Source organism: Leptodactylus fuscus, chromosome 11 (genome assembly GCF_031893055.1).
Source record: "Leptodactylus fuscus isolate aLepFus1 chromosome 11, aLepFus1.hap2, whole genome shotgun sequence".
Classification (NCBI taxonomy): Eukaryota; Metazoa; Chordata; class Amphibia; order Anura; family Leptodactylidae; genus Leptodactylus; species Leptodactylus fuscus.
This window is the reverse complement of record NC_134275.1, coordinates 88,832,662-88,847,091: the sequence shown is the minus strand read 5'-3', so window position 1 is coordinate 88,847,091 and position 14,430 is coordinate 88,832,662. Positions and strand designations below refer to the sequence as shown.

The following is a 14,430-nucleotide window of genomic DNA, read 5'->3' as shown; positions in this document are numbered from 1 at the left end:
GAAAGAGACATAAGACACAATAGTCAATCTGTAGTCTCTCTTTAGAAATCGGTCTACAGAAGAATTCCTATCTTTATTGGAGTTTTTATGGTTTCTTATCACAGCCGTATACTATATATAGTACAGTAACATTGTAACATGGAGTAAAGATAAGATACAGGAAGGTGAACAGTACAAAGAGAAGGATGATGTCACCAGGAAAGGAAGAGATAGCGGAGTGTGTAGGTAACATTCACTAGAGAGTAAGAAAATGACAAATGTTGTTTTCTTGTGAAAATAGTTCTAAAAGGAAGCAAAATTTCGGTCCTAGTTTTTTATTTAGTATCTTAGTCAGTGACAGATAATATATTGTAAGGATACAACAAAGAAGAGACAGCGAGCGCCAATGATAGTATAATATTGGAAATGACAAAGTGAAATAGTAATCGCTGATGAGTGGCCTCTTACCAGGTGGTGTCGGGAAATTGTCACAACACCACAGTAGCAAATAATAAAGAACAAGCGGTAAATGGCAGCAGCTTTTTATTCTGTATTTTATGAGTTTTATTATTTTCATATTCTGAGTAAGGTTGAGCAATCGGGATCGGAAAAGATCGGATCCCGACCGGCGATTGAGTAAATTTCACGATCGCGATCGAATTCTGATACCGCCTAAAAAAGATCAGGAACAGAATTCCGATCCCGATCGCTCAACTTACCTGCACAGAAGTGCTGACGCTCCCCGTTCTTCTCGCTCCTCTTCTCTCTCGTTGACATGCCTTCAGAGCGCCCTGCGTGCCCCCGCCTCTCTAGACTAGTGTTAGAAATGCTGGGAGAAGGTGGGGCTTGTGGCTTAGGAGCCACAGCAAGCCCCGCCTATTCCCATCATCTCTAACACTAGCCTAGGGAGGTGGGGCTGCGCACGGCGCTCTGAAGGCATGTCAGTGAGAGAGGACTGGACTGAGAAGAACAGCAGCGGCAGCGGATCTGTGCAGGTAAGTGGACACCAGGTGGGCTAAGTAGCTGGGGGATTTTTTTTTTTAATCACTACACAGCGTGGAGTCCAAAAATTGTTAAAATGTTTGGACTCCATGCTGTGTAGTGAATAGGATTGTTTTTCGATCTTCGATAATTAAAAAAAAATCCTATTGACTTGCATTGGGATCGGAATTGGGATTGGGCTCAGATGGAAAATGAATGGAAACCGGATTTTAAAAACGATCCTGAAATTTCAAGATCGGCTCAACCCTAATTCTGAGTTATTGTAAACTTGATTGTATAGGGTGAGCTTCTGATAGGAAAAAAGAATGTACATTGTGATCACTATATGGGGCTCACAACCTACATAAAAAATCTAGTGCACATTTTATTTGTATGAGAAGTTTGTCTTCAACTCAAAGCCGAGGGATGACTTTCATCCGGTAAGGACGAGGTCGTGAAGCGTTAGTGTTGGGCTCAGGGCCGATACTCAGATTGCTTCGGTCTTCGGTGGGCTCCAAGGTAAACCTTTGCAATATAGTGGTTAGAAAGAGGAAAAGCTCCATCCGGGCCAGACCTTCTCCCACGCAGATACGTTTACCTGAGAAGACAGAACAAACACAGACAATGAAAGATTGAGTGAAACTTTGCTGGGGGAGTATTTTGTGGGGTTGCCGGGGGAGTATTTTGTGGGGTTGCCGGGGGTGTATTTTGTGGGGTTGCCGGGGGAGTATTTTGTGGGGTTGCCGGGGGTGTATTTTGTGGGGTTGCCGGGGGAGTATTTTGTGGGGTTGCCGGGGGAGTATTTTGTGGGGTTGCTGGGGGAGTATTTTGTGGGGTTGCTGGGGGAGTATTTTGTGGGGTTGCCGGGGGTGTATTTTGTGGGGTTGCTGGGGGAGTATTTTGTGGGGTTGCCGGGGGTGTATTTTGTGGGGTTGCCGGGGGAGTATTTTGTGGGGTTGCCGGGGGAGTATTTTGTGGGGTTGCTGGGGGAGTATTTTGTGGGGTTGCCGGGGGTGTATTTTGTGGGATGCTGGGGGAGTATTTTGTGGGGCTGCTGGGGGAGTATTTTGTGGGGTTGCTGGGGGAGTATTTTGTGGGGTTGCTGGGGGAGTATTTTGGGGGGTTGCTGGGGGAGTATTTTGTGGGGTTGCCGGGGGAGTATTTTGTGGGGTTGCCGGGGGAGTATTTTGTGGGGTTGCTTGGGGAGTATTTTGTGGGGCTGCTGGGGGAGTATTTTGTGGGGTTGCCGGGGGTGTATTTTGTGGGGTTGCCGGGGGAGTATTTTGTGGGGTTGCCGGGGGAGTATTTTGTGGAGTTGCCGGGGGAGTATTTTGTGGGATGCTGGGGGAGTATTTTGTGGGGCTGCCGGGGGAGTATTTTGTGGGGTTGCTGGGGGAGTATTTTGTGGGGTTGCTGGGGGAGTATTTTGTGGGGTTGCCGGGGGTGTATTTTGTGGGGTTGCTGGGGGAGTATTTTGGGGGGTTGCTGGGGGAGTATTTTGGGGGGTTGCCGGGGGAGTATTTTGTGGGGCTGCTGGGGGAGTATTTTGTGGGGTTGCTGGGGGAGTATTTTGTGGGGTTGCCGGGGGAGTATTTTGTGGGGCTGCTGGGGGAGTATTTTGTGGGGTTGCCGGGGGTGTATTTTGTGGGGTTGCTGGGGGAGTATTTTGTGGGGTTGCTGGGGGAGTATTTTGTGGGGTTGCCGGGGGAGTATTTTGTGGGGTTGCCGGGGGAGTATTTTGTGGAGTTGCCGGGGGAGTATTTTGTGGGATGCTGGGGGAGTATTTTGTGGGGCTGCCGGGGGAGTATTTTGTGGGGTTGCTTGGGGAGTATTTTGTGGGGCTGCTGGGGGAGTATTTTGTGGGGTTGCCGGGGGAGTATTTTGTGGGGTTGCTTGGGGAGTATTTTGTGGGGCTGCTGGGGGAGTATTTTGTGGGGTTGCCGGGGGTGTATTTTGTGGGGTTGCCGGGGGAGTATTTTGTGGGGTTGCCGGGGGAGTATTTTGTGGAGTTGCCGGGGGAGTATTTTGTGGAGTTGCTGGGGGAGTATTTTGTGGGGTTGCCGGGGGAGTATTTTGTGGGGATGCTGGGGGAGTATTTTGTGGGGCTGCCGGGGGAGTATTTTGTGGGGTTGCTGGGGGAGTATTTTGTGGGGTTGCTGGGGGAGTATTTTGTGGGGTTGCCGGGGGTGTATTTTGTGGGGTTGCTGGGGGAGTATTTTGGGGGGTTGCTGGGGGAGTATTTTGGGGGGTTGCCGGGGGAGTATTTTGTGGGGCTGCTGGGGGAGTATTTTGTGGGGTTGCTGGGGGAGTATTTTGTGGGGTTGCCGGGGGAGTATTTTGTGGGGCTGCTGGGGGAGTATTTTGTGGGGTTGCCGGGGGAGTATTTTGGGGGGTTGCCGGGGGTGTATTTTGTGGGGTTGCCGGGGGTGTATTTTGTGGGGTTGCTGGGGGAGTATTTTGTGGGGTTGCTGGGGGAGTATTTTGTGGGGTTGCCGGGGGAGTATTTTGTGGGGTTGCCGGGGGAGTATTTTGTGGAGTTGCCGGGGGAGTATTTTGTGGGATGCTGGGGGAGTATTTTGTGGGGCTGCCGGGGGAGTATTTTGTGGGGTTGCCGGGGGTGTATTTTGTGGGGTTGCTGGGGGAGTATTTTGTGGGGCTGCCGGGGGAGTATTTTGTGGGGTTGCTGGGGGAGTATTTTGTGGGGTTGCCGGGGGTGTATTTTGTGGGGTTGCTGGGGGAGTATTTTGGGGGGTTGCTGGGGGAGTATTTTGGGGGGTTGCTGGGGGAGTATTTTGTGGGGTTGCCGGGGGAGTATTTTGTGGGGTTGCCGGGGGAGTATTTTGTGGGGTTGCTGGGGGAGTATTTTGTGGGGATGCTGGGGGAGTATTTTGTGGGGTTGCCGGGGGAGTATTTTGTGGGGTTGCTGGGGGAGTATTTTGTGGGGATGCTGGGGGAGTATTTTGTGGGGCTGCCGGGGGAGTATTTTGTGGGGTTGCTGGGGGAGTATTTTGTGGGGTTGCCGGGGGAGTATTTTGTGGGGTTGCTTGGGGAGTATTTTGTGGGGTTGCTGGGGGAGTATTTTGGGGGGTTGCCGGGGGAGTATTTTGTGGGGTTGCTGGGGGAGTATTTTGTGGGGTTGCTGGGGGAGTATTTTGTGGGGTTGCTGGGGGAGTATTTTGGGGGGTTGCCGGGGGAGTATTTTGTGGGGTTGCTGGGGGAGTATTTTGTGGGGTTGCTGGGGGAGTATTTTGTGGGGTTGCCGGGGGAGTATTTTGTGGGGTTGCTGGGGGAGTATTTTGTGGGGTTGCCGGGGGAGTATTTTATGGGGCTGCTGGGGGAGTATTTTGTGGGGCTTTTAAACCTAGCCTAGGTCCGCCAACCAGATCAAAGTAGAAGATGCTGGAAGTATTTTATATGTCCAACCCCAGATTCCTACCAAGCTCCACCTCAGTCATTGATTACTATTAATAATTAGGAAGTAATAATCTCTTACCTGCGGAGAACGGCATAAAGGCATCACTTTTCTTAAAGCGACCATTGTCATCCAGAAAGTGCCCAGGATCAAACGCATGCGGGTTCTTGAATTGTTTGGGGTCTTTAAGGACAGAGGTCAGGAGTGGGATCACCATGGTGCCCTGAAAGAAAATGTATAAAATGTGGAGATCTGTAAAATTATGTCTAGAAATGGTAAAAGTTATGGAAATTACTTCCCAATGATGGAAAACTGTGTTCATAGTAGAGCCTATTAGAAGGTTATAATAACCCTTTAATTTCAAGTCTATTAGGCTGGGGCCGCACGTTGCGAAAATGCAGGATCTTGGCCATCATGAAAATGTTGCAGCAAAACAATGTCGCGTTTTCCAGGACCTGCAAAGTGAATTTCGGCTAATCCCATTCACACATTGCAGAAAAACCCTTACAGAAATCTTGATTTAGGATCTAACTCAAGAGAAACCAAAGAAAACGTTTCCAAAAAGCTATGATAACCCATGTGCAGATCTCCGAGTCAGAGCCCTCGCCCCTCATCAGGCAAATCAGGGCACTGAGAGGCCGCTGATGTGGATCGGGGAGGACTATGTCTTCTTATGGAGGCCATTGTATGGGTGGGGGAGACATAACAGTCCTGAATGTTTCCTTGGGGAATTTGAGAAAAGGATGCAAATATTTTATCTTCTTCATATATAGGAAAGAGGGGAGAGTCTGTCTCTAGTGCCGGCTATTGAAAGGCTGGAAATTTATAAGGAAATTCAGTTTTTCACCAAATTCACCAAAGAGGTGACAGGTAAATATTGTTTCCTTTTCAATAAGAGTTTCAAAGTTATTTGTTAATAAGTAGAGATGAGCGAACAGTAAAATGTCCGAGGTTCGATATTCGTTTCGAGTCGCCCCTCAATATTCGACTACTCAAATCGAATATCGAACCCTATTATAGTCTATGGGGGGAAAATGCTCATTTCAGGGGTAGGCAACGTTCAATCAAATTATACTTACCAAGTCCACGAGTGAGGGTCGGGCTGGATCCTCCGAGAAGTCTTCTCCGTGCAGCGTCCCCGCGGCGTCTTCCGGCTCTTCATTCACTCTGCCAGGCATCGGGCCTGGGCAGAGCCAACTACGCATGCCCGCACTACAAGCACTACAAGCAGACATGCACAGTTGGCTCTGCCCAGGCCCGATGCCTGGCAGAGTGAATTCAGAGCCGGAAGACGCCGCGGGGACGCTGCACGGAGAAGACTTCTAGAGGTAGGAGAAGAACCAGCGGTGATTGGATGACTGTATAGCATTCAGCCAATCAATGCTGGTTCTGCATCAAACTTTTCCATTCGAACAGCAAGTGGTAGTCGATCAAGTACGAGTATTTCGAATACCGTAGTATTCTATCCAATACCTACTCGATCGAATACTACTCGCTCATCTCTATTAATAAGATAATGTTCGGGAGTGCTGGAATATGAATCCTTCAGGGAGTAAGATGTAATCGCTTGGCTGAAGTCTATTGTTTAGCTGATTGATGTGTGAGGCTTTGTTACAATGTTAATGTAGTGTAGGGTGTAATGTATAGGGTAATGTATAGTGTAATGTATAGTGTAATGTATAGGGTAATATATAGTATAGGATCTCTGCCATTACTGTATATTGTACTTCTGTGCCCCTTAATATGTATTGTACTGTGTTGCAAGCACCACTTTTCTCTCCGCTTGTTTTGTGCGGAAACCACACAAACCCATTATAATCTATGGGGTCCATGAGGTTTCTTAGCTAACTGCGTATAGGTTTACTTTCAGGGGATCCCCAAGTGGACTTCCCATACAGAATATTGAACACAGATGTGAAGCGGGGGTCAAAGGGTTTGGAAGAGGACAATACTGCACCTTAGGAATGTGATATCCTCTGAAGGTCGTGTCCTTGCTGGCGGCGTGGGGAAGTCCTGAAGGGACAATATCAGCAAATCTCTGGATCTCGTGGATCACGGCCTCTGTATAGGGCATCTTACTTCTGTCTTCTATGGATGGACTCCGATCTCTGCCTATTACACTGTCAATCTCTTGGTGGAGCTTTGCTAAAATTAACAAAAACAGAAGAAGGGACACATTTCTAGTATTATCTAGTATTGTGTTCATAGCACAATGACAACTAAATCAACCGAAATATAACAATACTTGTAGCTCATACACATACAGAACAATACAACAATCCGAAATCTGTAGGACCATGAAGTGACCTCTGTAAAGTCATCATAGAGGACAATAATATGACAGTGGGACTGGGGAAAGCTGGAGGTATGGACAAAGGGTAAAATTGGTGCAATATGGATAAAAGTGATGTCATACAGGATGGCCAAGGGAACAAATGTAACAATCATGTAATATGTAATAAAGTTATCACTGAACCAGACTCGGGGTTATCGGTGGACATTAATCCTAAAGGCTACCTGTCGTCTTGTTGACTTTTAAGGATAAACTGCTGAAGTATGTGAATGTGAGGAGTGACATTATACCTGGCCATGATATGACTGTAACCCTCGGCATGCTGTATCTGGAGTTGATAGTTCTCTCTGAGCTGTTGGATGGAGACTAGCTGCCATACCCCGCACACAGTAAGAAGAGGAGAATCTGCTCTATGTCTGTTTCTTTCTTTCCCAGCCAGTCCCAGGTATTTATGCATTTTTATTTTCTGCCCCCTCCCTGCTTTCTTCATTGACATGTATGAACCTGAACAACCCCTTTAAGTTCCAGTTCCTGGACCCCAAAGAATAATCTATAACAGGGTCACCCACCTACAGTGCCATTTATGATAGTGGTCTCTTCTTGTGTAGCCGGGATATGACCTCTGCATCACCCATAGCTACAGCCCTAGAAGCGGAGCATGATATGTTATTTTCACACGTTACCCCCCCCCCCCCCCCCTAAAACTGGTTATTACCTTGTATTTCAGGATATTTGATGAGTGTAAGGAGGCCGTATCTCAGGGTCATACTCGTGGTCTCCGTTCCAGCAAAGAATAAATCTAATATGGTCGCCGCTAGATTTGTATCGTGAAATTCAGTGTCCGGATTATTTTTTTCCTGGACATTAAACACTGATTATTATTTTGCACACGATGGATTTTAGAACAGAACAGAGAATAGAAATACAAGATTGAATTAGCAGCCAATAGAATGATTTGTTATTAGCACTGGGATGAACAAACCGATTCGGATAGGACTCAATTCGGATAGGACCCAGATTTTCTAAATGTTTTCTGCTCTACCTGAACCCAAAACTTTTGGGGTTCATCATCCGTGAAACATCATTACACTCTGGGGTCTCCTCAAATCCCAGAATATAGTAAATGGAGTCCCAGAGGAGGTGAGTAAAGTAACAACCTGTTATATTCCCTTTAAGTCCCGCTTTCTAGGTATCATTGCGGCATCTGGCCACTTCCGGCCTCTGGGGCAGAACCTCGGGAATATTCATCAACCCAATCTAGTGAGGTTCACCAATCTCTAATAAGCACCTTCAAATATGTTACTCAAAAGGGTTTTTTCAGTCATCTACAAACTCACCTCCTCCATCTTTATGAGGAAGCAATCGATGAAGTCTCGGGGGCAGTTCTCATCCAGGGTGTCTCGGTGCGTATCCAACATCTCCTTAATGGACTGATTCAACGTATTCATAGTCTTGATCATCGTCTGGTGAGGACCCGGAAGGCGCTTCATTATGGTCGGGAACATGTTATATAACTAATTTAAGAAACAAAAGTAATAGAAAAGTAACAATATTTGAGACAACATTGTAGAAATCCTTCCATGTTATGTCTGCAAGTCCTGAACATAGCGAAAGTTCTTCAAACTAAAACCAGTCCTTGCACGGTGCGACCCCGCAGCCGCACTCACTATAACTGGTCCACAATAGTTTCCTAATCTACCAAATGTATCTTAGTGAGATGTACGAGACAGAAGGAAGAGAATATGACGGGAGGATCCGACAACACAGGGTTTGTTTGTAGTCTGTTACCATGGAGACAGATTGCTAATGTTATATGTATCGAGATGGACCAACCACTTTGTAACAAGTTCATTACACATTTACAAAATTTTAGGTTTGGCTGAACCCAAAATTTTGGAGATTACTGACAAATCCACCAAAGTTTATTACTATACTCTGGAGACTGAAGAATAATAGGATGCCCTGCGCCTGCGCTTTGCCAAAGCATCCTCCAGTGCCCCGGTCTTTTTGGGCCATCCACTATCTGCTCTGATGCAGTTCGCCCATCAGTAGTGAATGGTAACAAATCCTTAATAGGGTTGAAATTTCAGGATTGATGTTAAAATCCGATTTCCAATCATTTTCCAGCCGATCCTGATCCTGATCGCGTTTGTGAAATTTGCTCGATCGCCGATTGTAATCGATCTTTTCTGATCCCGATCCTCAACCCTAGTCAATGCTTCTCTATGGAAAAAGTCACTTTTAAGGTTGAGCCGATCTTGAGATAACCTCCGACCTCGATCCCGCTGGAAAAGATCGGGATCATGAAAGTTACTCGATCGCCGATCGGAATCCGATCTTTTCCGATCCCGATTGCTCAACCCTAATCCTTGATTATTACAATCTGTCCATTTACATTTTAGATATTGTATAATAGTTACCTGTCCTGATCGGCTGTTAAACATCTCAGAGAGATTGTGAATATACGATATGAGAGTCAAGAACTTTGGGTCTTCGTAGTCAAACCTTTCACCAAACACAACAGAGCAGATGACATTGGACACAGCGAGTCTCAGGATGTCTTCTGGGTTAATGGAATGGTCTGTAAATATGAAGAGATGTCGGTCATTACTTTCATCATCTCTGTGCAAGAGGAGCCTGATCAGCCCTGCAGAGGAGCTCAGAAGACCAAAGAGAAATCGGCAAAAAAAAAAGGAATGTCAAAATGCCCCTACAAACCTACAATGGGGGTAGATGAAGGGGGCAGATAAATGAAGTCATTACCACAACCCCATCACATGTGACATAACAGAAAAAGATGTGCCGGATGGAAAAGTTCAGAACAGCACAACCTGGGCTTAGCATGGCAGCTCTACCTTGTTTTTCTGGATGGGTCTGCCAACAGACCATGTGACCAATGAATGTTACACCATATTTTGGAACTCTGCCCACCTTTCTCCTTCATAAATTTCTCAATGAGACAGCCGGCTTCTTCCTGGATTCTTTCTTCAATGCTTCTCTTCCCCATTCCAAAATTTCTCAAAGTTGTCAGAGAAAACCGCCGAAGGATTTTCCACCTTTCTCCGCTGCTTGCAATGACCCCTGAAAGTGCAACCAGTCTTAGAATTAGAAAAGAAGAAGAAGACAAGACCATAAAGAAAGTGACAGGAGATAATATAACAAGAGCTCAGCACAGTCATAAAGTAAGAATAGCGAGACAAGAAATCATCCGGTAAGGTCCAGATCTCCTTAACCCAAAGCAGATGAGCAGGTATTGCTGGACTTGCTGCAGAATCACAAGAATAATGACCGGTGGTCCCTGGGGTGAAGCGGACGTCCGTCAGCCATTATTGGGCTCAGTTGCTGTACTATTATGGCGCTGCATGTTATCTATGTAGCAGGTAGAGCTCCGGTGCTGTACTATTATGGCGCTGCGTGTTATCTATGTAGCAGGTAGAGCTCCGCTGCTGTACTATTATGGCGCTGCATGTTATCTATGTAGCAGGTAGAGCTCCGGTGCTGTACTATTATATTACTGAGTGTTATCTATGTAGCAGGTAGAGCTCCGCTGCTGTACTATTATGGCGCTGCGTGTTATCTATGTAGCAGGTAGAGCTCCGGTGCTGTACTATTATGGCGCTGCGTGTTATCTATGTAGCAGGTAGAGCTCCGCTGCTGTACTATTATGGCGCTGCGTGTTATCTATGTAGCAGGTAGAGCTCCGGTGCTGTACTATTATGGCGCTGCGTGTTATCTATGTAGCAGGTAGAGCTCCGCTGCTGTACTATTATGGCGCTGCATGTTATCTATGTAGCAGGTAGAGCTCCGGTGCTGTACTATTATATTACTGAGTGTTATCTATGTAGCAGGTAGAGCTCCGCTGCTGTACTATTATGGCGCTGCGTGTTATCTATGTAGCAGGTAGAGCTCCGCTGCTGTACTATTATGGCGCTGCGTGTTATCTATGTAGCAGGTAGAGCTCCGGTGCTGTACTATTATGGCGCTGCGTGTTATCTATGTAGCAGGTAGAGCTCCGGTGCTGTACTATTATGGCACTGCGTGTTATCTATGTAGCAGGTAGAGCTCCGCTGCTGTACTATTATGGCGCTGCGTGTTATCTATGTAGCAGGTAGAGCTCCGGTGCTGTACTATTATGGCGCTGCGTGTTATCTATGTAGCAGGTAGAGCTCCGCTGCTGTACTATTATGGCGCTGCGTGTTATCTATGTAGCAGGTAGAGCTCCGCTGCTGTACTATTATGGCGCTGCGTGTTATCTATGTAGCAGGTAGAGCTCCGGTGCTGTACTATTATGGCGCTGCGTGTTATCTATGTAGCAGGTAGAGCTCCGCTGCTGTACTATTATGGCGCTGCGTGTTATCTATGTAGCAGGTAGAGCTCCGCTGCTGTACTATTATGGCGCTGCGTGTTATCTATGTAGCAGGTAGAGCTCCGCTGCTGTACTATTATGGCGCTGCGTGTTATCTATGTAGCAGGTAGAGCTCCGCTGCTGTACTATTATGGCGCTGCGTGTTATCTATGTAGCAGGTAGAGCTCCGCTGCTGTACTATTATGGCGCTGCGTGTTATCTATGTAGCAGGTAGAGCTCCGGTGCTGTACTATTATGGCGCTGCGTGTTATCTATGTAGCAGGTAGAGCTCCGCTGCTGTACTATTATGGCGCTGCGTGTTATCTATGTAGCAGGTAGAGCTCCGCTGCTGTACTATTATGGCGCTGCGTGTTATCTATGTAGCAGGTAGAGCTCCGGTGCTGTACTATTATATTACTGAGTGTTATCTATGTAGCAGGTAGAGCTCCGCTGCTGTACTATTATGGCACTGCGTGTTATCTATGTAGCAGGTAGAGCTCCGCTGCTGTACTATTATATTAATGAGTGTTATCTATGTAGCAGGTAGAGCTCCGCTGCTGTACTATTATGGCGCTGCGTGTTATCTATGTAGCAGGTAGAGCTCCGGTGCTGTACTATTATGGCGCTGCGTGTTATCTATGTAGCAGGTAGAGCTCCGCTGCTGTACTATTATGGCGCTGCGTGTTATCTATGTAGCAGGTAGAGCTCCGCTGCTGTACTATTATGGCGCTGCGTGTTATCTATGTAGCAGGTAGAGCTCCGCTGCTGTACTATTATGGCGCTGCGTGTTATCTATGTAGCAGGTAGAGCTCCGGTGCTGTACTATTATGGCACTGCGTGTTATCTATGTAGCAGGTAGAGCTCCGCTGCTGTACTATTATATTAATGAGTGTTATCTATGTAGCAGGTAGAGCTCCGCTGCTGTACTATTATGGCGCTGCGTGTTATCTATGTAGCAGGTAGAGCTCCGGTGCTGTACTATTATATTACTGCGTGTTATCTATGTAGCAGGTAGAGCTCCGCTGCTGTACTATTATGGCGCTGCGTGTTATCTATGTAGCAGGTAGAGCTCCGGTGCTGTACTATTATGGCGCTGCGTGTTATCTATGTAGCAGGTAGAGCTCCGGTGCTGTACTATTATGGCGCTGCGTGTTATCTATGTAGCAGGTAGAGCTCCGCTGCTGTACTATTATGGCGCTGTGTGTTATCTATGTAGCAGGTAGAGCTCTGGTGCTGTACTATTATGGCGCTGCGTGTTATCTATGTAGCAGGTAGAGCTCCGCTGCTGTACTATTATGGCGCTGCGTGTTATCTATGTAGCAGGTAGAGCTCCGCTGCTGTACTATTATGGCGCTGCATGTTATCTATGTAGCAGGTAGAGCTCCGCTGCTGTACTATTATGGCGCTGCATGTTATCTATGTAGCAGGTAGAGCTCCGCTGCTGTACTATTATGGCGCTGCGTGTTATCTATGTAGCAAGGTGAAATGAGGATATTCACTAAACCCCTTTATCAGGATACTTTGCTGTACATACTGGGTCAGGGCGGCTGATATAGGACAACCCTGAATACATATTCTATGAGGATTAAAAGTCATAAATACAATATATTATACACATTAAAACTTCACACTGAAATGATATAAAATGACTTGTTTTGTGTTTTATCTTAGTCCTTTATGTTATTGACTTACCAAACTCCTTAGAAAAAAATTCTCCGGCTCCTACTTCTGACCTATCACTAAACACGTCACCGCGGTCCACCAACGCCTCCTTCACCGCATCGTATCCCGTCAGTACTACTATCTGAAACTTTGCTAAGTAGATGGTATAGACCGGTCCGTACGTCTCACTGAGCTAGAGAGAGAAAACATCATATAATAGCGCCCGGCGGCCATGTTCACACATGAATATTGGGGTGCTGCAGGTACATTGGACACTTGGTGCTGGACTCCCCCACAAGGATCAGGCGGTTGCTGACGGTTCCAGCACTGGCACCTCCTGGGATCAGCTTATTGTTGTGTGACCCATCTAACATAACCTTGTGCATTACTGGATCACCCGGATATTTCAACAGATTTGTAGTGGGAGCTCCTGTGTGACCAGCGCCCTGATAACGGTAACATTGCAGATCATTGTACGGTACTTACCTTAAGTAGTGACTGGGGTAGTTCTGAGGTGCTGATCTGAAGGATATTCCCCAGGCCGGGCAGAGGGGTCGGTCCTGGGGGCAGGTTCCTATGTTTGACCCTTCCCCACCATTTAATGAGATATATGAGTAGAGCGACCCCAGTGGCCAGGAGAAGCGTTACTGCAATATTCAGAGCCATCCTGAGACTACAGCGCGGTGTGTACTGTGTCCTGCTCCCCGGTGACTGCAGCACTGTGTGTATTGTGTCCTGCTCCCCGGTGACTGCAGCGCTGTGTGTACTGTGTCCTGCTCCCCGGTGACTACAGCGCTGTGTGTACTGTGTCCTGCTCCCCGGTGACTACAGCGCTGTGTGTACTGTGTCCTGGTCCCTGGTGACTACAGCGCTGTGTGTACTGTGTCCTGGTCCCTGGTGACTACAGCGCTGTGTGTACTGTGTCCTGGTCCCTGGTGACTACTGCGCTGTGTGTACTGTGTCCTGGTCCCTGGTGACTACAGCGCTGTGTGTACTGTGTCCTGGTCCCTGGTGACTACTGCGCTGTGTGTACTGTGTCCTGGTCCCTGGTGACTACAGCACTGTGTGTACTGTGTCCTGCTCCCTGGTGACTACAGCGCTGTGTGTACTGTGTCCTGGTCCCTGGTGACTACAGCGCTGTGTGTACTGTGTCCTGCTCCGTGGTGACTACTGCGCTGTGTGTACTGTGTCCTGGTCCCTGGTGACTACAGCGCTGTGTGTACTGTGTCCTGCTCCGTGGTGACTACTGCGCTGTGTGTACTGTGTCCTGGTCCCTGGTGACTACAGCGCTGTGTGTACTGTGTCCTGGTCCCTGGTGACTACTGCGCTGTGTGTACTGTGTCCTGGTCCCTGGTGACTACAGCGCTGTGTGTACTGTGTCCTGGTCCCTGGTGACTACTGCGCTGTGTGTACTGTGTCCTGGTCCCTGGTGACTACAGCGCTGTGTGTACTGTGTCCTGGTCCCCGGTGACTACAGCGCTGTGTGTACTGTGTCCTGGTCCCTGGTGACTACAGCGCTGTGTGTACTGTGTCCTTCTGTATTTATATAGCACAAGGGCGATCTGCCAGGATACAGTCACTGAGAGCAGGCGGGGAGTGTTTAGGGTGCAGAGTGCAACATCTGTTCATGGCAATTCCTGTGTTATCTCCTACAAGTATAAACAGCAGCCATGAAGGCAGAGACTTCTCTCCAGACACTCCCTTGCACGTTTTCTTGGCTCTGCCTCCTGCACCTCTCGGCTAACCACAGCCATCTTT

At 47.6% G+C, this 14,430-nt stretch overlaps 1 protein-coding gene across 1 annotated transcript; it reads right to left on the bottom strand.

Moving 5' to 3' along the window:
* Window positions 1-865: 865 nt before the first annotated feature.
* LOC142184154 (cytochrome P450 2H1-like) lies at window positions 866-13,479 on the bottom strand. The gene is made up of 9 exons (XM_075258885.1): window positions 13,159-13,479; window positions 12,703-12,865; window positions 9,597-9,746; window positions 9,086-9,246; window positions 8,003-8,179; window positions 7,381-7,522; window positions 6,330-6,517; window positions 4,454-4,595; window positions 866-1,558 (listed from the first exon to the last, which is right to left on the bottom strand). Exons 1-9 carry the CDS (start codon window positions 13,336-13,338, stop codon window positions 1,374-1,376), a joined length of 1,488 nt encoding a protein of 495 aa, XP_075114986.1. The 5' UTR covers window positions 13,339-13,479; the 3' UTR covers window positions 866-1,373.
* Window positions 13,480-14,430: the final 951 nt, after the last annotated feature.

Coding starts and splice junctions, on each gene's coding strand:
- LOC142184154 (XM_075258885.1), bottom strand. CDS start 13,338: ATGGCTCTGAATATTGCAGTAACGCTTCTCCTGGCCACTGGGGTCGCT. Junction 12,866..13,158: donor TACCCCAGTCACTACTTAAG/GTAAGTACCGTA, acceptor TTCTCTCTCTAG/CTCAGTGAGACGTACGGACC. Junction 7,523..8,002: donor TCCTCATAAAGATGGAGGAG/GTGAGTTTGTAG, acceptor TTTAATGTCCAG/GAAAAAAATAATCCGGACAC.